The sequence below is a fragment of the Copidosoma floridanum genome, unplaced genomic scaffold, assembly GCF_036245765.1.
Source record: "Copidosoma floridanum isolate Cflo_tuat_1 unplaced genomic scaffold, Cflo_Japanese_pri ptg000016l, whole genome shotgun sequence".
NCBI lineage: Eukaryota > Metazoa > Arthropoda > Insecta > Hymenoptera > Encyrtidae > Copidosoma > Copidosoma floridanum.
The window spans coordinates 15606121-15628487 of NW_028321893.1; the positions used below are offsets into that span (position 1 = coordinate 15606121).

At 30.8% G+C, this 22367-nt stretch overlaps 2 protein-coding genes across 2 annotated transcripts; both read right to left on the minus strand.

Annotated features, from left to right (window-relative positions):
- Nucleotides 1–8909: 8909 nt before the first annotated feature.
- LOC106638549 (uncharacterized) lies at nt 8910–9824 on the minus strand. The gene has a single exon (XM_014351798.2). It carries the CDS (start codon nt 9822–9824, stop codon nt 8910–8912), a length of 915 nt encoding a protein of 304 aa, XP_014207284.2.
- A 117-nt stretch (nt 9825–9941) lies between these two features.
- On the minus strand, nt 9942–10585 carry LOC149374685 (uncharacterized). Its single transcript, XM_089592329.1, has 2 exons — nt 10157–10585; nt 9942–10106 (listed from the first exon to the last, which is right to left on the minus strand). Exons 1-2 carry the CDS (start codon nt 10583–10585, stop codon nt 9942–9944), a joined length of 594 nt encoding a protein of 197 aa, XP_089448455.1.
- Between the last annotated feature and the right edge of the window lie 11782 nt (nt 10586–22367).

Here is a 22367-nt window from a genome sequence, read left to right on the forward strand (position 1 = left end):
TGACGATTAAGATAATAATGATACTTATCTTTATTATAACTGTTGTTATTATCATTATTATTATTATCATTATCATTATTATCATCATCATCGTCATCAATATAATGGTTAATACCATTACTATTAGTATCGTAACTATCAACAATATTATTATCATAATTATCATTTTTAACACTCATAACATTAATTTTATCATCATCATTATCATCTCTTGCATTATCTTTAGTTTTATCGTTACTATTATTCTTATCGTCATTGCTATTATCATCATAATCATTATTGTCTTCATTGTTATCACCATGATTACAATTATTTTTATTATCGTTAAAATTGTTAATATCATGACTATTATCATATTTATTATTATTATCATTATTACTATCATCATCATCTAACTTATAATCATTAACATTGTCATTATTATCATCATTATAATAACTATATTCGTCATCATCACCGTCTTCATCATTATCATCGTTATCATCATCAGTAGTAAAATTATTATCAAAACTGTTGTCATCATTGGCATCCCTTTTCTTATCATTTTCATTATCATTTTCGTTATCATCATTATCATAATTATAATCATTGTTATTCGTATCGAAATTGCTATCATTATCATCACTATCATTATTATTATAATCATCAAAATCGTCATCATTATATCCATTATCATTCTAACTATTATTATTATCACTATTATTATAATTATTATTATTATTATCACGAGTATCATTATATTTATTTGTATTATTATCATTATTGATATTGATTCTTTTATTATTATTGTCATTATCATGATGATTATTATTATTATCTTAACTACATTTATTGCCGTCATTGTTATCCTCTATATCATGATTATATTCACCATTATTATTATTATAATCGTCATTATGATGCTCCTCATTATTTTTACTATCATCATCGTCATCCTCATTATTATGATCGTTATCACCATAATCATCATTTTCGTAACTATCAACATTATAACCATCATAAATTTCACTATTATTACTGTTAGGATTATCATTAACGTTATTATTAATGTTATTATTGTTATCATTATCGTTACTATGATCATAATTGTCATAATTATTTTTATCATCATCATTATCGTCATTTTTAACATTTCAATTATGATTTAATTATTATAATAATAATCGACATTGTGATAATGATTATAATAGTGATAAAACTGACATAGATAATGTAATAATAGAAATAATTATAATAAATAAAAATAACAATAATGTTGCTGACAGTAATAATAATAATAAAAGACATAAGGCAGCAACTGATGGCATTTATAATAATAATTCTTATGATAAAGATGATAATAACAATAAAAATAATAATAATGATAATAATATCAATAATAGAAATGATGATAATGATAACGATAGTAATGAGAACGATAATTATGCTGATAATAATGATGATATTAATAAGAATGATATTATCATGGTAATAATAAAGAAATCATAATGTAAATGATAATATTAATAACTATGATATTGATAACAATAATCATCTTATTGGTAATATAAAAATAATTATAATGTTAATGACAGTAATAATATTCATGGTAATAATAATGATATTGTTTAAGATGATGACCATAATTGTGCTAATGATATTGATTAAAATAAAAATAATGTTAGTGACAATAATAATAATTATATTAAATATAATAATCTTTGATAATAATTATGAAAATAACCATGATGAAATTGATAAAGATGATGATGATTATGATAATAATTATAATAATGAGAATAATGATGTTGATAATGATAATAAAAATGATGATGATGATGATGGTAATGATCATGATGATGATGAAGATAATGAGGATACTAATGATAATGATGATTATAATGTTGATAATTTTAATAAAAATAATAATAATAATAATAATAATAATCATGATATTAATAATAATTATTATCATAGAGGTATTAATATGAATATTTACAAGGATGATATCCCTTAGAATAAATAAATTTTAGAAGAAAAGACCAGCGATAATACAAATGGTAATGATAATGATAATAAAAATAAGGTTGTTAACAAAAGCGTTAAAGTCAAAAATAATAATCATAATAATAATTATCATAACGATATTAATTATATCCATAAAAATATCAATGATGGTCATGATGTTCATGATAACGATAAAAATTATAAGCATGTTAATAATGGTAATGATAATCATAACGTTGACAATGATAATAATAATAATAGCCATGTTAATAATGCTGGTTATGTTGATAATAATAATAATATTGATAGTAATGATTGTTATTATATTTAAAAGATAATGGTTGAATTTATAATTATAAACATTATAATTAGAGAAACCTTAATGATGTCACTAATAATAACGAGAATGATCATAGACTGGATGATAATAATAATGAGAATTGTAGTCATGATTATAATGATAATAATGACAATAATGATGATGTTAATAATGTTGATGATTATGATGATTATAATTATAATAATGATGACAAAAATGTTAATGATGATGATAATGATAATATTGTTCATGATTATGATGATAAGGGTGATGATAATGTTGAAGATGCTGATTAAGAGAATAATAATGATGTTACTAATGAGGATGAAATAATAAGAATAATTGTGATAATAATTTTATTTATAATGATATACTGATGATGATGTCGATGACGATAGAAATAATAATGATTAGGATAATGCTAATGATGATAATAATGATGTCGATAATTATTATGGTAATGATAAAAATAATGACGATAATAATAAAAATAATGATATTGATCATGATGCTGATGATAAAGATGATATTCATGATAGTGATGACGGTAATGATGATTATGAAGATAGTGGTGATGACGATAACGTTAATGATGACGATGATAATAATAATGATAACGATAATGATGATAGTAATGATGATAATGATGATAATGATGATGCTGATTATAACGATGATAATAATTATGATGTTGATCTTGAAAATGATGATAATGATATTGATGATGACAATGACGGTAATAATGATCATAATGATGATAATGATGATAATAATGTCGATGATGATAATGATAATGAGAATGATAATGATGCTGTCTATAGTAATGATGGATTAATAAATGATAACGTTGATGATGTCAATAATAAAAATAAGAATAACAATAATAATAATGTTTAAATTTATTATAAGAAGGAAGTTTTTAATAATATTGCTGATAGTTATGATTATAACTGTCAGAATTTGCAGCAAATCATAGATTTACTGATTGTTACAAAAAAGTAATGATAATGATGGTGGTAATTATGATGCTGATGGTACTGATGGTAATAACAATAATTATAATGATAATTTAAATAATTATAATAATGATAGCAATCTTAATAATAATGAATAGAGTTTAAATTAGAAAATAAATTACGATAATGTTGCAGATGCTAAGAATGTTATTAACAAAAAATACGAAGCAAACTATAAAATTAATGATGGTAATACTATGAGTATTAACGATAATAATAATGATGATTATTATGATGTTAATTATAATGGGAACAATGATAATAATAATAAAAATAATGATGATAATAACAATATCAATGATTATTAAAATAGTAGCAATATTAGTTAAAATAAAATAGTGATTTTGTCGATCATAATAATTGTGATGAAAATAATGATGATAATAATATCAATGGTTAGGATGGTGATAATAATGGTCAAAATAACAATGATAGTATTAATAATTATGCTAATAATAAAAATGATAAAAAAGATTATCGAAATAATAATAATATAACTCACATGTAGGATAATGTAACAATAATAATGATAATCATGATAATGGTGAAGATGATGATCATGATGTTGATGATGATGGTGATGATGATGATGATTTTGATAATAATTATAATGATGATGATAATGATGATAACAATGATGATAAAGAAGATAGTAAAAATATTAAAAATGGTGATAGTGACAATAATTATCATGATAATGGTTTCGATAATATTCGATGATACAAACCATGATTAACATTATATTTATGATAATATCAATAATAACAATAATAATAATAATCATGACAATGCTAGTGATGATGATAATGATGATAATAATGATGATAGTGATAATAATAAATATAATATTGATATTAATGATAATAACAATGCTGATAACGATGCTGATAATAATGATAATAGTAATAATAATAGTAATGATGATAATGATGATAACAATAATAAAAATGACAGAATTATGTTAGTTAGAATGATAATATTGTTGATAATAATAATAATTATGATAATAATGATGATGGTGATGACGATAATGTTTATAATGATAATGATGATAATAATAATGATATAAATGGTTCCGATAATGATTATGATAATAATATTGTTAATAATGATGATGATAACAACATTGATGGTGGTGATAATGATAATGATAATGATGATTATGATAATAATGATGTCAATGATAGTAATAATACTGATAATAATAATAATGATGATAACAATTATATCAATTATAATTATACTGATAATCATGTCATGATGATAATAATGTTGATGCTGATCATATTAAGAGTAATGTTTGTGATAATAATAAAAATGTTGATGATGATATAGATAATTATGTTCATGATAATGATGATAGTGATTACGGTAGAATTAATAGTAACAATAATAATAACAATGATGATAGTGATCATAAGGATACTAATGTAAGTGCTGTAAAAATGGAAATAATAATATTGGTAATAGTCATTATTTTGAATAAGTAAATAACGATAATGTCAATAATGGTTATGATCCTTATAAAAGTGTTTGAGTTATGAATAAACGCAATGATAAAATTAATGTTAATGATGATGGTGATGTTGATGATAATAATGACTATATTGATATTAATGATGGTGATGATGATAATAATGATAATGTTAATGGTAATAATGGTAATAATGATAATGATGATGATCATGGTGATAATCATGATGATACTTATGGTTATAATGTCAATAATGTTAATAATGATGCTGATAATAATAATAATGATGATAATGATCATGCTGATGATAATGATTATAGCGATAATAATTATTAGATAGCAATGATATTAGTAACAATGTTGATGATTTTGATAATTCTATATATAATAACAAATAAAATTAGTATGATGTTAAGGATCGTCACAATAGTAATACTAAAAATTAAGAAGCTTATAATAGCGTTGTTAATAGTGATCATAATTATGATGATTGTGACGTTAATGATGATGATCATTATTATGGTAATGATTACGATAGTGATTATGATGATAATATTGATGATAATGACGATAATAATGATGATAAAAAGGATGATTTTGATCTTAAAAATGATAATGATAATAATAATCATATGATTATGCTAATGATAACAATAATAATTATAAAAATAATAATAATATGATCAAAAATGATGATGATGACGATAATTATCATAATAATGTTTATGATAATATCGATAAGACAGACGATGATAAACTTAATTATAATAATAATAACGATGAAAACCATAATGTCAACGATCATAATAATAACGGGGATGATAATAATAATAATAATGATAATAATCATAATGATAATAATAATACTTATGATAATGATAACAATAATATTGATAATGATGCTGATTATGGTGCTGATGATGTTGATGATAGTTTCTTATCAATAAGAATAATAATGATAATTATAATGATGATGAAGATAAAAATGATAACAACATAATTTATAAAAATAATGATAATAATGATGATGATGATGATGATACTAATGGTTATGATACTAATAAGAATAATGATATTGTCGTTCATGATGATGATTATAACATTGTTGTTGATGATAACAATAATGATAATAATAAATATGATAACAATAATCGTGTTCATGATGGTGATTATTGGAATAATAATCATTAATATAATCTTTATCATCATTATTTCTATTATTATTATTATCATCATGTTTTTATGATGATGATGACGATAATTATAATAATAGTCATAATAATAATATTAATAATTATAATAATAATGATAATAATGATGATAATGCTGACATTGACGACAATGATGATGATAATTATTTAAGTAATAATAAAGATAGTGATGATGATCATGATGATATTATTAATGACATTAATAATGATGCTGATGAGGAAGATAATATTGATAATGATGATAATGACGGAAATGATGATAATAAAGATAGTAATGACAATGATAATGTTAATGATGATGATGATAAAGATGATGATAATAATGATGATAATGCTGATTTTAATGATGATGGTAGTAATAATAATAACGTGAATGATGAGAATAATGGAAATAATATTAATAATAATAATAATATTTTAAGTTATTATAAGAAAAAAAGTATTAATAATGTTACTGATAATTTTGATGATAGTTGTCAGATTTATGGAGCAAATAATAAAGTTAATGATTGTCATAAAAAAGTAATAATAATAATAGTGGTTACTATGATAATGATGGTAATAATGGTTAGAATACTAATTCTAATGATGAGAAAAATAATTATAGTGATGATAACAATACAAATGATAATGATGAGAGTTTAAACAAGGGAAAAAGTTACGATAATGTTGCTGACGGTGATAATGATAGTAACAAAAACTCTGAAGCAAATTATGAAAATTTTGATGGATATAATATGACTATTGACGATGGTAATAATGATGATGATAATAATAGGGTTAATGATAACGGAAACAATGGTGATAATAATAATGATAATGATAATAATAATGATATCGATGTTAATGATAATGGTAGCAATATATGTTAGAACAAAAGTGGTAATTTCGTCGATAATAATAACATTGATAACAATGATGATAAAAAAAATGATGATAATGATAATAATGATTCAGATGATGATGATGATGGTCAAGATAATTATGATAGTGATAATAATAATGATAATGATAAAAAGAGTAATAATAATTTTTAAAATAATAGTTATAATTATGACGATTGAGATATTGTTATGATGATAATGATGATTAAGATAATAGTGATGATGATGATAATGATGTTGGTAATACTGAAGATGATGATGATGATAACGTTGATGATAAAAATGATGATGATGATTATGATTATAATGATTATAATTATAGTAATATTAATAAAAATTATGATAATAATAATAACAATAGAAATGATGATGATGATTATAACGATAATAGTGGTGTTAATAATTATAGTAATGATGATTGTAAAATTGAAATATGTATATGTTTATGAAAATTTATTTATTATGATATTAATAATAATAATAATAACAATAATATTAATAATTATGATAATGATGATGATGATGATGATGATGATAATGATGAGTATAATAATGATAATGATGGTAATGATGATGATGATTGTTCAGTTTTAAAAATCTTTATTGAATATGATTCAGTGCCTAGTACAGACAATTATATCACTTTTGTAAATGTAATCTCTCTTAGCTTTTCTTTCCTTGGGTCCTTGATTGTCATTCCCTCAGCCCGCGCGCGGCTCGGCCGCTCCGCAGGAGCACTACTCGCGCAGAACGAAGGAGGGCGAACGTGCAGTCCCCTTGTCGGACGTTGATCGCAGAAAACGAGCTGACCAATCCGCCCACATTGCTCCTGTAGCGACATACTAGTCACCGCTCACCAAGGCGGGTTGGCCTTCTTGAATATTAGGGATTGGCGTTGGTGGACTGGGGTTTGCTACGGGGAGTAAGGCCAGTTTGACAGTCAGTCGTACTTACTCACCAGTTGCTGTCTGTACGGTGACTGCGCGCACCAATCCATCAGGACCAGGCTGGGCGCGAATGATGCGACCTAGCGGCCAACGACCGCTTGATTGGAGGAGGGTGGCGTCCAGTAGGATGACGAAGTTGCCGATGGCAAAACTTCGGCGAGCAACGGTCTACTTTGGCCTCTGCTGGAGTGTGTTAAGGTACTGTCGGCTCCAGCGTGACCAGAACTGAGCTCGAATGGCTCTCACGAAGTCCCAATGCGAGAGAACGTCCAAGTTCTTAGTGGGGGGCCTGGGCTGGATGATGGAATCGAGTCGGGCTCCAACAAGGAAGTGGCCTGGTGTAAGTACCTCGAGGTTGGAAGGATCGCCAGAGAGGCGGTGTCAAGGGCCTTTCGTTGAGCACCATCTTAATCCCAACTAGTTCGGTGGAGAATTTCTCGTAGGTCAGGTGACGGGAGCCCATTACGCGTCAGAGGTGGCCTTTGACTGACTTGACGGTGGCTTCCTAGAGTCCGCCGAAATGTGGAGCTCCAGGGGGGATGAAGTGCCAAGAAATACCTTGCGGAGCGAGAGAGCTGGCAACGAGGTCCCAGTCGATCTCCGCAATTTGTAACGCCTCGCGCAGCTCCAGATCAGCGCGGCGAAAGCAAGTGGCATTGTTGCTCCAGAGTTTAGAGGGTCGACTGCGACGACCGGTGAACCGAGTGAGAGCGCCCAGGAAGGCGGCTGTGGAGAGATCACCGACAAGCTCGAGGTGTAGGGCCTTTGTCGTCATGCACACGAAGACGGCGATGTAACTCTTCGTAGTGCGTATGCCTCGTCCTTTTGACGCAAGTACTGAAAAAGGCCCGGCGTAGTCGACATTCGTGCGGCCAAAAGCGCAGGAAGGTGTGACTCGTGAAGCTGGTAAGGGGGCCATCATCTGGATCGTGGAGCGAGCGTGGAGTCGGGAGCATACGATGCACCGCCGCAATTGAGCCTTGATTCTGCATGGGCTACCGAGAATCTATGCACGCTTGGCCGCGTAGGCGTTAGTGACCCTGTATCTGCTGCGAAGAGCTCGAGTATGGGCCTAAGAAAGGACCAGCGAGGTGAGCGATGAGGCTCCACTTAGGATTGGTGGATGCCGCTCTTTGTAAGGTAGCCCGGAGAAACCCAGCCACCCGCTGACGCGCAGAACGCCGTTAGTGTCGAGGAAAGCCGCAAGAGGAGTCAAGAGGTTCCCTTTTGGCAGTCGCTCGCCGTTTTGCAAACGCGCGCGCTCTTTGCCGAACGTTTCCGATTGGCTTAAATGGACGCAGGCCAGGAAGGCATCTTGAAGCTCAGCAGGGGTCAGTGGTGAGAGCACCGGCAGGACAGGTGGGCGATGCAACTGGCGCCGGACCCACCGACGAGTGCGCACGAGAACGACAAGTAGAGTGTGAAGCTTGGAATATCGTTCAAGTATGCTAGGCTCAGCCAGATGGGTGGCGTAGCAGGCTAACGGCAAGGGTGTCACCTCTTGAAGTGCTTCCTGGGGCCAGGCTCGGTCGTTGTCGGCGAGCCACGGCAGACCGTCCCACCACAGGAGTTGTTGTCTGAGACCGGACATGTCCGCGCTTCGAGTGGCCACGTCGGCTGGATTGGACTGCGACGGTACGTACCGCCAGGCGCTCAAGGGTAGCGTGTCCTGTATCTGGGCCACGTAGTTGTTCACGAGGGCGTTGTTGGTTGGCTGATCGGAGCGAACCCAGTGCAGCACAATTTGCGAGTTGCACCAGGCGTGACAGCACTCAATCGAAACTGCTTGTTCTTCGGCCATCGAGCGCAGAAGCTTAGCAGCCAGCAGGGCGGCGTGGAGCTCCAAGCGAGGAATGTTCATCCGGGCTACGGGCTCGGTTATTGGCTTAAGAGTGCGGATGGGCGCCAGCTTCATGCGAGCGAGGAAGATGTGGCAGCGGACAGAACCGTCCACGGCCTGCAGTCTAGAATACAGGACAGCAGCCATCGCGCGGTGGCTGGCATCGGAAAATACGTGCAGGTGAATGTCCGCTGACGCTACCGTTCCGATCCAACGAGGCAGGGATAGACCGGAGATGGCTTGGAGCTCGGCGGCAAAGGCAGTTCACCTTTGAATCATGGACGATGGAGCAGACTCGTCCCAGTCCAGGTTGGCTCGCCATAAGTCTTGCAGCAGGAGTTTGGCGTTCAGCACGATCGGCGCAAGCCAACCGCATGGATCAAACAGGCCCGCAAGCGCTTCGAGCATGGTCCTCTTGGTGGTTTGGTGCTGGATGAGGGGAGGTGTTAGTAGGAATCTGACGGTGGGTCCCAGCTTACACTGAGCTCACTGACGAAACCTTCAGTGCTAAGCTGACACCAAGTGGGCCACAGGCGCAGGTCATCGGGGAGGTCATCCAGCAGCTCGGGCACATTGGCTCCCCACTTGCGCAGAGGAAACCCGCCGGCTTGCAGAAGTTCGATTAGCTGGTTATAAATATGTCGGACTGTGGCGATGTCGTTGGCACCAGAGAGTATGTCATCAACGTAGCGGTCGTTCATCACCACGGGAACTGCCTCGGGCCAACGGTGTCCTTCGTCCTCGCACAGCTGCTGCACAGTGCGCAAGGAGAGATACAGTGAGCACGAAGCGCCGTAGACGACTGTTAACAGCTGGTAGTGCGTGGGCGGTTGGTTTGGATCAGGGCTCCACAAGATACGCTGTAGGTCGACGTCACGCTTGTCAATCCAGATCTGACGAAATATCATGTGGACGTCGCTGCAGAAGGCGATTCGGTGTCATCGCCAGCATAGGAGCACACTGGGGAGCGCGGTCTGCAGCGGTTGGCCAGAGGCTTAAAATCAAGCCACTGCTCGGCCCCAGATGGGTGCAGAGAAGCAGATGGCGGTACAAGCCCGAGCTGAGGTAAGCAGAGTGCCGCCAAGGTGATCGGCGGCACATCTCTGCCCGGGTCGATGTGCAGATGGGCCTGAGTTTTCGAACGGATGACCGACTCACCTCCTACTCCAGAAATGCTCGTATTGGTGTGCTCCAGCGTGGCGTTGAGCCGTCACGCCAGGTTCGCAGAGACGATCGTGACCTTGGAGCACGCATCGAGAAGGGCTCGGACTGTCGCGCGCCGCCTGGATGGACCACTCAGCTGGACGAGAGCGGTCGGTAGCACGGCGAGTCAGGAAGAGGGCGTCGGGCCCAGGTCGTTGGCACGGGTTGCACCGGCGGGGTCGGCCTTCGGCCGTTTCGGTGATGGCAGACCGTCAGATGGGTCCGATGGCCGTCGACAGCTGCTGTCGTTAAGCAGGCTATGGTGCTGTGGCAGTGCTGACAAACAGATCGGGAGGGGCAGAACTTCAACAGGTGGCCCGTTCGAAGGCAATTAAAACATATAAAACATAGTCGGGCTTGGTAGATCAGGTCTTGCCGAGCGTGCGCGTTGAGGCCTTGGAATCGAGCGCAGTGCCCCAGGTAATGGGTTTCGCTGCAGGACGGGCACGGAGGCAGAGCTGCACCGGTTGCGAGGGAGCGATAGTGCCGCCCAGAAGATGATGAAGCTGGTGGACGGATGCTGGGCGTGCTCGCTGGCCGCGCTGGGCGAGATGCCTCAATGGAGCTGAGAGCGTGGCACTGTCGGTGAAGAAAGTTCGTCATGGCGCCGAAAGTCGCAGTCTCAATCCCAGCCCTTGTGTTGGCGCCCTTTAGCCACTCAAGCTCGTCCTCTCAGGCATGCCGGGTAGTCGGGTCCATGCCGGTCATAGCACAAGAGATCAACCAGTTATCCCACTGGAGGACAGGACAGCCCAAAGCTTGCAACTGGTTCCGATGGCGACCCAGCGTATCAAGAAGGCTCCGCAGACCTCTGGCCGACTCGTCCCTTAAAGGCCTGATGTTGCGTAGCGCTGTTAGATGGTCGTGTACTAGGAGATGGCGGTGTTCAAACCGTGCCTCAATCGCGGCCCAAGCGGTCGGGTAGTTGGCGCCAACGATCTGGATCACGTCAAGGGCTGTTTTGGCTTCTCCCTCCACGAGAGACTTCAAGTAAAATAGTCGCTTGACATCGTCAAGCTGTTGATCGTTATGCACTAGCGCTCAAAAGAGATCCCGGAAGCTTTTTCAGTCTTCTCTTTTCCCGGAGAAGGCGGAAATACTAATTCGGAGCAGGTGGGGTCCATAATTCGATGTAGCGCGCTCGGGGCCCGCGCCACCGTTGCCAGGAGGTGGTGCGAGGGTGCTCCTTGCGTTGTAGAGGTGTGCGCGTGACTCTATGTACTCAGCCTCCAATGTTGAGTACATTTGGGCTTGTGACTCCTGCTTCTCGGGAGGAGGCGTCTCGATGAGCCTCAGATGATTGGACTAAAAGTCGCTCCAGTAGCCATCCAGCAACTCAAGCCTCACTTCAAAGAGACCGGTGGTCCAGGCCAAGGTCTCAGTTTGCGTGACGGCCAGCGCAAAACGAGCGATGATGTCTGCCAGAGTGCATTGGGCACCAAATAGGTTAGCCCAGCTTTTGTCGGACCTGAAAGAGCAATCATGAGCTTGACGGTCGTACGAAGCTGCTATTGCCGTCGGGCTGAGCCTGGTTTTGTCCTTACTTCCACAAATTAACACGTATGTGTGCAGTTAGATGATGGGGAGAGGAAGAGAGAGCGAGAAAGAGAGAGACTCACACCTTACGTACACACACACACGCACACACGCACGTAGGCACCTGACCGTCCATGCGGGCGCGTAGACGCTTGCGTACATCACGCATTGAGAAAGAGATGTTAAATGCTAACCTTGACAAACCGCCCGTATTGCGTTTGCTCTCGTCATGACAAGGTATAGGTACACCCGTAAGGGAGGAAATGTGGCCACCGCTACTGACGAAATAACCACTACCGGCGACACGGCTTCATGTCTGTCGTGGCCGTATGTATGACAAGCGCTGGACCACGGTCTATGCAGTGGCCCTGGTAGCCTTGTATTCAACTTGTGACGTGGATGCTCGTGAGGCCAGCGTTAACGGTGGCATGATCTTCGCATAGTGGGAATAATATTGATGTTTATAATAACGGTACCAATATTGGTTCAAATAATAATAATGATTCTTTTGATAATAAAAATGACAATGATAATAATGATGATAAAAATATTAATAAAAATAATAATAATGATTAAGATAAGGATCATAATTGTCAAGATGATAATGATAGATATAATAATGATAATAATTATAGTAATTATAATGATATTGGTCGGAATAATAATAATGATAATAATGATAATAAAGATAATGTGATGATGATCATGATGATTATGATGATTATGATAATCATAATCATAATAATAACAATAATGAAAATAACGATAATAATAATAATACAAGTGATAAAAATAGTAATGATGACAATAACGATAGTAATAATGTTGATAATAATAGTAATGGCGATTATGATAATTATAATAATAATTATAATTAAGATAAAAATGACGATAATAATGATGATGATAATGATAATGATGGTAATGATGATGATAAGGACCATGATGATGATGATAATAATATTGTTGATGTATATGATGATAATGTTGATGATGGATGAATGTTAAAAGATGATGACAATGTTTATAATAATGATGATCTTTATAATGATAAAGAAAGTGATAATAGTAATGATAATGATGATAGTGATTATAATCATGACGTTAATAATGATTATAATAATAGTTATGATAAAGATGATAATAATGTAAATAATGATACTGATGTTGATAATTACGATGATAATGTTTCTGCTAAGATCGATGATACAGACGGTAATAATTATGATTATAATGATAATGATGATGATAACAATAATAACAATAATCATGAAAATGATAGAGATGATGATAATTATAATAATGATATTGATAATAATAATAAATGATGTTATTAATGATATTGATAAAGCTGATAATGATTCTAATAGTAATAATAAAAAAAAATTAATGGTGATAATGTTAATGATGATAATGATGATGATAATGACAATAACAATGTTAGTAATAATGCTAATATTGTTGATAATGATGATACCCATGTTAATAATGACGATACCTATAATGTAAATGATGATGGTAATGATTAGGATGATGATACTTATAATGTTGATATTATATGATGATGACAATCACGTTAATGATGATAATGATGATGAATTAATGACAATAATTTTAATGATGATGGTAATTATGAGGATGATAATATTGTTGCTCTTAAGAATGTGAATGATAATATAGGTTATGATCCTTTTTATAAAAGAGAATATAACGATAATGTTATCGATAGTCAGATAATAATAATAGTTCTTAGGTCACAAATAAAAGCAATAATAACATCAATAATAATTATGATGACGATGATGATGATAATGATGATGGTAATGATGATTTTAATGATATTGATGATGATTATAGTAATGATCACGATGATAAGAATGGTTATAATGTCAATAATGTTGACAATGATGCGGATGATAAAAATAATAATAATGACTGTGGTACTGATGATGACGATTATAGTGATGATAATAATCAGATGGCAATAATAATAATTTTTATGTCGATAATTTTGATAAATATTAATATAATAATCAAGAAAATTTAAATGATGTTGAGGTTAGTAACAGTATTGATAATAGAGATTAAGTATAACATAATATCTCTGTTAATAATGGTCATAATCATGATGATTATAATAAAGATGATGATGATATATGATGGCAATAATGAGTGCATATTGATGATGATAAAGATGACGGTGGTGATGATAATAAAAATAATAATAATAATGATAATGATAACAATGATGATGATTATAATGATAATAATTATGGTAATCATGTAGATAATGATGAGGATAAGGGTAATAAAAATGATGATTATGATGATAGTTATAATAAAGATGATATTTATAATGATAATAATGATGGCTCCGATAGTAATTATAATGATAAAGATGACGATAATGTTTATAATGATTATAATGATAATGTTGATGATTAAAATGATCATTATAATGATGATGATGTTGAGAACGACAATGAGAATGATACTGATAATGGTTGCAATAAAGATAATAATGTTGATGATGATAATAATAAGAATTATGATAATGATAATGCTGATAATAATGATGATATTTATGATGATGATGACGGTTATGATGATAATAATGATAATAATAATGACGATAATGTTTCTAATGATAATAATAATAATAATAATGATGCTAATAATTATCATAATAATAGTAGAAATAATCATGATGTTATTAATAATAACAATGATAACGATATAAAAATATTTAAAGTTATCATAAAAAAAAGGTCCTGATAATGTTGCTGATGGTTTTAATGATAGAAGTCATAATTATAGACCTAATAATAGGATTTACGATTGTCATGAGAGAGTAATAATAATGATAGTAGTAAATATGATGCTGATGGTAACAATGGTAATAATAATAATGATGATGATGATGATATTAAAAATAATTTTATAATGATGATGATGATATTGATTATAATAATAAGAGTTTTAGTTAGAGAAAAAGTTACATTAATGTTGCTGATAGGGATAGTAATAATAACAAAAATTCTGTAGCAAATTATAAAATCGATATTGAAAATAATATGAGTATTGACGATAATAATAATGATAATGATAATAATGATGTTAATGACAATGGAATTAAAGATGATGGTGAGAATAAGAATGATGATGATAATAATAATAAAAAAAATGATGATAATGATAATAAGGATTAAGATAATGATAATGATGGTCAAGATAGTTATGATGGTATAATAATAATGATATTCATGCTAATGATAATGATGTTAATCCGATTAATAAAAATAATCATAATAATAATGATGACAATAAGAAATTGTATTGATGATAATGATGATCATAATAATAATTTTAATGGACATAATTATAAACATAATAATAATAATAATGATGATGATAATGATAATGATGATGCTGATTATGATGATAATAATGATGTTAATGATGATGATAATGATAATCATAATGACGATGATACTAATGTTGGTTTTGTCGATAACAATGTTAATGATAATAAGAATGATTATGTTGATAATATCAAGGATAGTGATGATGGTGATGACAATGATAATAATGATCAAACATATAATGGTAATGATAAGGTTAATGACATTTGTGCAGGTAAAAATGTGGATGATTATATTCGTAATTATTATTATGATAAGAAATAAAATAACGATTAATGTCGTTTATCGTCATAGTAATAATGATACAAATTAGGTCGCAAATTATAGCATTGATGAAAATAATAATAATAATAATGATGATGATATCGATAATAATAATGATTCTTATGATTAAAATAATAATGATGATGATGGGGATGATGATGATGATGATGATGATAATGATGATGATGATATTGCTCATGATGATGATAATAATGATAATAATAATCAGATGGTCGTGATATTGATGTCAATATTAATGATATTGGTAATTACAAATAAAATAATAAAAACAATTTTTCAAAGAAAATAACGTTGCTGTTAGTAACAATAATGATATTAGAGATTAGGTAGCTTATAATAGCGTTGTCGATAACGATAATACTAATGATGGTAGTAATGACGATAATAATGATGATGATGATGATGATGAGTATGACAATTCTAATTATTATAGTAATGGTGGTTGTGTTTATGATAATCTTGGTGTTTAAACTAACGTTAATAATGTTCGAATAATCAGAGCTATAATAAAAAAGAATTCCAATGATGTTGTTGACAATAATAATAATGACGATAGGGATAAGGTAGCAATCGATAGCATTGATACTATATATTATTAAGATGAAGATTATAAAGATAATAATAATTTTTATAACGATAATAATACTGATAATAAAAATAGTAATAATGATAACGATATCAATATTAAAAATAATCATGCTTATTATAAAAATGATAGTGAAGATAATATTTATAATAATAGTAATAATATTGTTATTTATAATAATGATATTAATTTTAATGAATATAATTTAGACAAAAAACCAATGTTGCAAATGGCGATAATGATGATGGTAAAAATAAGGTTGTAAGCAATAGCGTTAGAGAAATAAAATCTGATCAAAATAATAAAGATAATGATAACAACAAGATTGAATAAAATGTTAATGATTGTAATAATGTTACTGATGATGCGAATGATTATGATGATAGTAATAATGGTAATAATGATAATAATGTTGACAATGATAATAATAATAATAATAATAAAGATGATATTGATTCTGTTGATGTCAATAATAATGAGAATTATAATTATAAAGATGATAATAATGATATTTATAATGATGATAATGACAATAATTATGATATTAACGCTTATGATGATATTGATGATACCGACAATAATGAACATGATGATAATAATAATAATTTCGATGATAACTGTAATAATTATGATCATGATAATGATGGTAATAATAGTAATAATAATGATGATAATAGTTATGATAATCATAATGATAATATTTTTATTTATGACGATAATAATGCTCACAGTGATGCGAATAAAGATGAAAACGATGATGATATTGATGATGCTGATAACGGACATAATAATAATAATGATAATAATGATGACGATAATGCTGATAATATTGACAATAATGATAATGATGCCAATTATAATGAGAAAAGTAGTTATAAGTATGATGACAATGATGATGGTGATAATAATGATGATAATGATGATGACAATAGTAGTGATAGTGATAATAATGATAATCAGTATGATAATCATAATAATAATGGAAATAATGATTATAATAATAACAATAATAATGATGATAATGATAATAACGATGATAATAATGTAAATAATTATAGTGATATTGATCATAATAATAAAAAATGATAATGTTGATGATAATTTAATTATCATAATAATAATAATGATAATAAAAAAATATTAATAATAATAATAATAATAATAATAATAATGATGATGATGATGATGATGATGATGATGATGATAATAATCGTTATAATGGTAATGATAATAACGATGATGTTATGATGATGACGATGACGATGATGATTATAATAATGTTAGTAATGATGATAATTATGTTGATGATTCTAATTATGTTGATGATAATAAGAATTATAATGTTTATATTGATAATGACAGTTATGATGATGATGATAATAATACTTATGATGATGATAATAATGGCAATGATAAGGAAGATAATGATGATGTTAGTACTGTTGAGAACGTTGCTGATAATACTTAGAATGATTATTATTAAAAAAAAGAATAATGATAATGTCCTTGATTGTTGTAATTATTATGATAGCAATAAGGTTGCAAATAATTTCATCGATGATAATAATAATAATGACAATGATGATGATAACAATAATAATGATAATATTGATATTATTGATGATGAAAATGACGATAACAATGATGATGATAATGATGATTATGATGATGATGATGATGATGCTGATTTTGACGATGATGTTGATGATAATAATGTTTATAGTAATGACAACAATAATAGTAATATTCAAAGTTATCATAAGTTAAGAGGTTTTGATAATGTTACTAATAGTTATGATGATAGCATTAAAAAATTATGAAGCAAGTAATATAATTGATGATTTTTATGGAAGAGTTATCATAATGATAGTGGTTATTATAATGCTGATGGTAATGATAGTAATAATGGTAATGATAATGATGATGACAATAATTTAATTAATGATAATGATCATTATAAAAATGATAAGAGTTTTAATTAGAAAAAATGTTACAATAAAGTTGCTAGTGAGGATAAAGATAATAACGATTAATATAAAGGAAATTATGTTATTGATAATTAAAACTAAAATAGTATTGAAAATAGTAATAAGAATGATTATGACAATGATGTTTTTGATAATGGAACAATGATAATGATGATAATAATAATGATGATGATAATAATATTGATGTTTATAATAATTGTAACAATTTTATTTAAAATAGTAATTATAATTTTGTTGATAGTTATAATAACAATGATAATAATAATGATAAAAATAATGATGATAATGATAATAATGAGTAGGATGATGATAATAATGGTCAATATATTTATGATAGTAATAATAATGATAGTTATAATCATAACCATAATGATGTTAATCAAAAGAATAATAATAATAATAATGACAACAAAAATAATGTAATGATAATAATGTTGATCATGATAATTATGATAAAGATAATCATGATGATAATGATAATGTTAATAATATGAGTAATGATCAAATTAATTTAGAATGATAATGTTGATGATAATTTGATTATCATAAAAATGATAATGATAATCATAATAATTATAATAATAATGATAATGATGACGATGATGATGATGATGAAAATGATAATGATAGTTATGATGTCTATAATGTTAAAGATAGTGATGATAATAATAATTTTTAAAATGATGATTAAAACAACGATGCTTATAATGAGGTCAAGGATGTTTGTGCTGTAAAAAATGTGGATGATAATATTTGTAATGATCATTATAATAAAAAATAAAAAAAACAAATAATGTTGTTTATTGTCAAAGTGATAATAATAAAAATAATGTTGAAAATAATAGCATTAATGATAATAGTAATATTAATGATGATGATATTAATGATTATAATGATGATATCGACATCAATAATGATGATGATAATAATGATGATGATAATAATGACGGTGATGATAATGATGATAATGATGATAATGATTAGATGGTAGTGATATTCATAACAATATTAATTATTTTGATTATTATAAATATCATAATAAAGAAAATTTGATGTTGTTGCTGATAGTAACGATAATAATTATAAAGATTTGGTAGCTAATAATAGCGTTGTTCATAATGATAATAATAATGATGATAATGATGACGATAATGATAAGAATGCTGATGATTAGGACGATGATGATAATGACGATGATGATGATAATGATGATGATGTTGATGATGATGGTGGTGATGATAATGATGATGATGATGATGATGATAATAGTTATGATAATGATGATGATTATGATAAAAACTATAATATTCATTGAATAGTAGTGACATTGATAACGATGTTGATGATTTTGATTATTATAATCGTCATAATAAAGAAAATACGATAAAGTTGCTGATATAAACGATAATAATTATAGAGATTTAGTAGCTTATGATAGCGTTGTTGATAATGATTAGAATAATGATGATAATGATGACGATTAAGATAATAATGCTGATGATTATGACGATGCTGATAATGACGATGATGATGATAATGATGATGATGTTGATGATGATGGTGGTGATAATAATGATGATGATGATGATGATGATGATGATGATAATAATAGTTATAATAATGATGATGATTATGATAATAACTATAATATTAATTAGATGGTAGTGACATTGATAACGATGTTGATGATTTTGATTATTATAATCGTCATAATAAAGAAAATACGATGAAGTTGCTGATATTAACGATAGTGATTAAAAAGATTTGGTAGCTTATAATAGCGTTGTTGATGATAAAAATAATAATAATGATGATGGTGACGATAATATTATTAATGGTGATGACTATCACGATCATGATAATGACGATGATGATGATAATGATGATGAAGATGATGATGATGGTGGTGATGTTGATGATGATAATGATGATGATAATGGTAATGATGATAATGGTGATTAAGGTTATAAAATCAACGATGTTGACAACGATGCTTATAATAATGATGATGATGATAATGCTCATGATGATCATAATAATAATGGTAATGATCAGATGGTAGTGATATTGATAACGATTTCGATGATTTTGATTATTATGAATATGATAATCAAGAAAATACGATGATGTTGCTGATAGTAACGATAATGATTAAAGAGATTTTGTAGCTAATAATAGCGTTGTTAATAATAATAATTATAAGGATGATAATGATGACAATAATGTTAACGATGCTGATGATTATGACGATGATGATAATGACGATGATGATTATAATGATGATGATGATGATGATGATGATGATGATGATAATGATGATGATGATAATAATGATGATAATGATGATAATGATGATGCTGATAATAATAACGATGATATCAATGATGATGATTATGACGATAAGGGTAATGATGACTATCGTTTTCCATTTAATGACAAATTCTTTAGTATAGAACGTTATGTATGCTATAAAAAATATGAATACGCGTTGTTATCCTGTATAGTACAGACGGGTTATTAAACTTACGTATATAGGAGTTGCTTTACGTTTAGTTTTAGGCTGCAATACCTGGACACATGCTACGTCATGTTAATTTGTATTTTTTTTATACTGCATTCGTCTTTCTACTCTTTAAATTTTGCTGTGACGCTACTTTTCAACTTATAAGTGTCTTTTTACGCTTGAGATTTGTTTCGTTAATCGTTTTTTGTTTTATAATCAACAAATATCATACAGTGCTATTTGATTTGTTTAGTCAACTTGTACGTTATAATATCAATTTTACTCATGAACGTTTTATAGTGCTAGTATTTTTTTTAGTATGTTTTATTTGAAGTGTTAATTTAAATAAATATGACGTTATAGGTATCTTACTTAAGTGCACATATTAAGTGTTAAATAACGTTTAATGTCATTTAAGTTTGTTTTTAGCTTAAAACTAAAAACTTAAAACTGAGGACTACAGCCTCACGCTTCTTTACAGGCTGCGGAACAGCAGATAGTCCAACTATTTATTTGTTTAAGAAAAATTAAAAGGAAGGAAGAAGTAGAGTGTTGAATATAATATGTAGATTAACTTACTTTTCTTTCCGCTAATTATTAATTTGGATCACCTGTACTACTTCTTTTCGTCGATTTATAATCATTTATTATAGTATTTATTTATTTATTATTTTCTATTTTATAATAGTTTAAATTACTTTTTTAATTAGTCTTATGTCACTTCATTTTATGTTACTAGTATACATATAAAAGGAAACAGAAAACAAAAAGACGGATCGTCTGGTTAGTCTTATAAAATTAGTTATTACTTCTGCACTTGATAAGCGGCAGCGGGCTACTAACTAAAACTCTGCGCAAAGAAATGCACCTTGCACGAAGTTTAAGACTTCTTCGTGTTACTTGCTATGGGGTTGGTACTTGGTGACTTCATGTGTTTAGGCTTCATGGCTCGCTTCGCTTGTCACTTGACACTTCCAAGAGCCACGAAGTACACATGCAGCTTTGTTAGGTGACGACTCTCGTTGAGTATGACTCTGTAAAGAGTCTTAAGATTTTATTGTTGGGAATGAAATATAACAGGATGAAATAGAATAAAAATAAAAATTTATCAATTTACGCAAGTCATCACCTAACAGCCTTTTTTTCCTTGGTGAACATATTATATCA

What these genes read in the sequence shown, in the direction of transcription:
- LOC149374685 (XM_089592329.1), bottom strand. Translation starts at nt 10,585, where the DNA reads ATGATATTTCGTCAGATCTGGATTGACAAGCGTGACGTCGACCTACAG. An exon ending in GTTTCGTCAGTGAGCTCAGT is followed by an intron (nt 10,107 to 10,156) that starts GTAAGCTGGGAC and finishes CCCCTCATCCAG; the next exon opens with CACCAAACCACCAAGAGGAC.
- LOC106638549 (XM_014351798.2), bottom strand. Translation starts at nt 9,824, where the DNA reads ATGGCTGCTGTCCTGTATTCTAGACTGCAGGCCGTGGACGGTTCTGTC.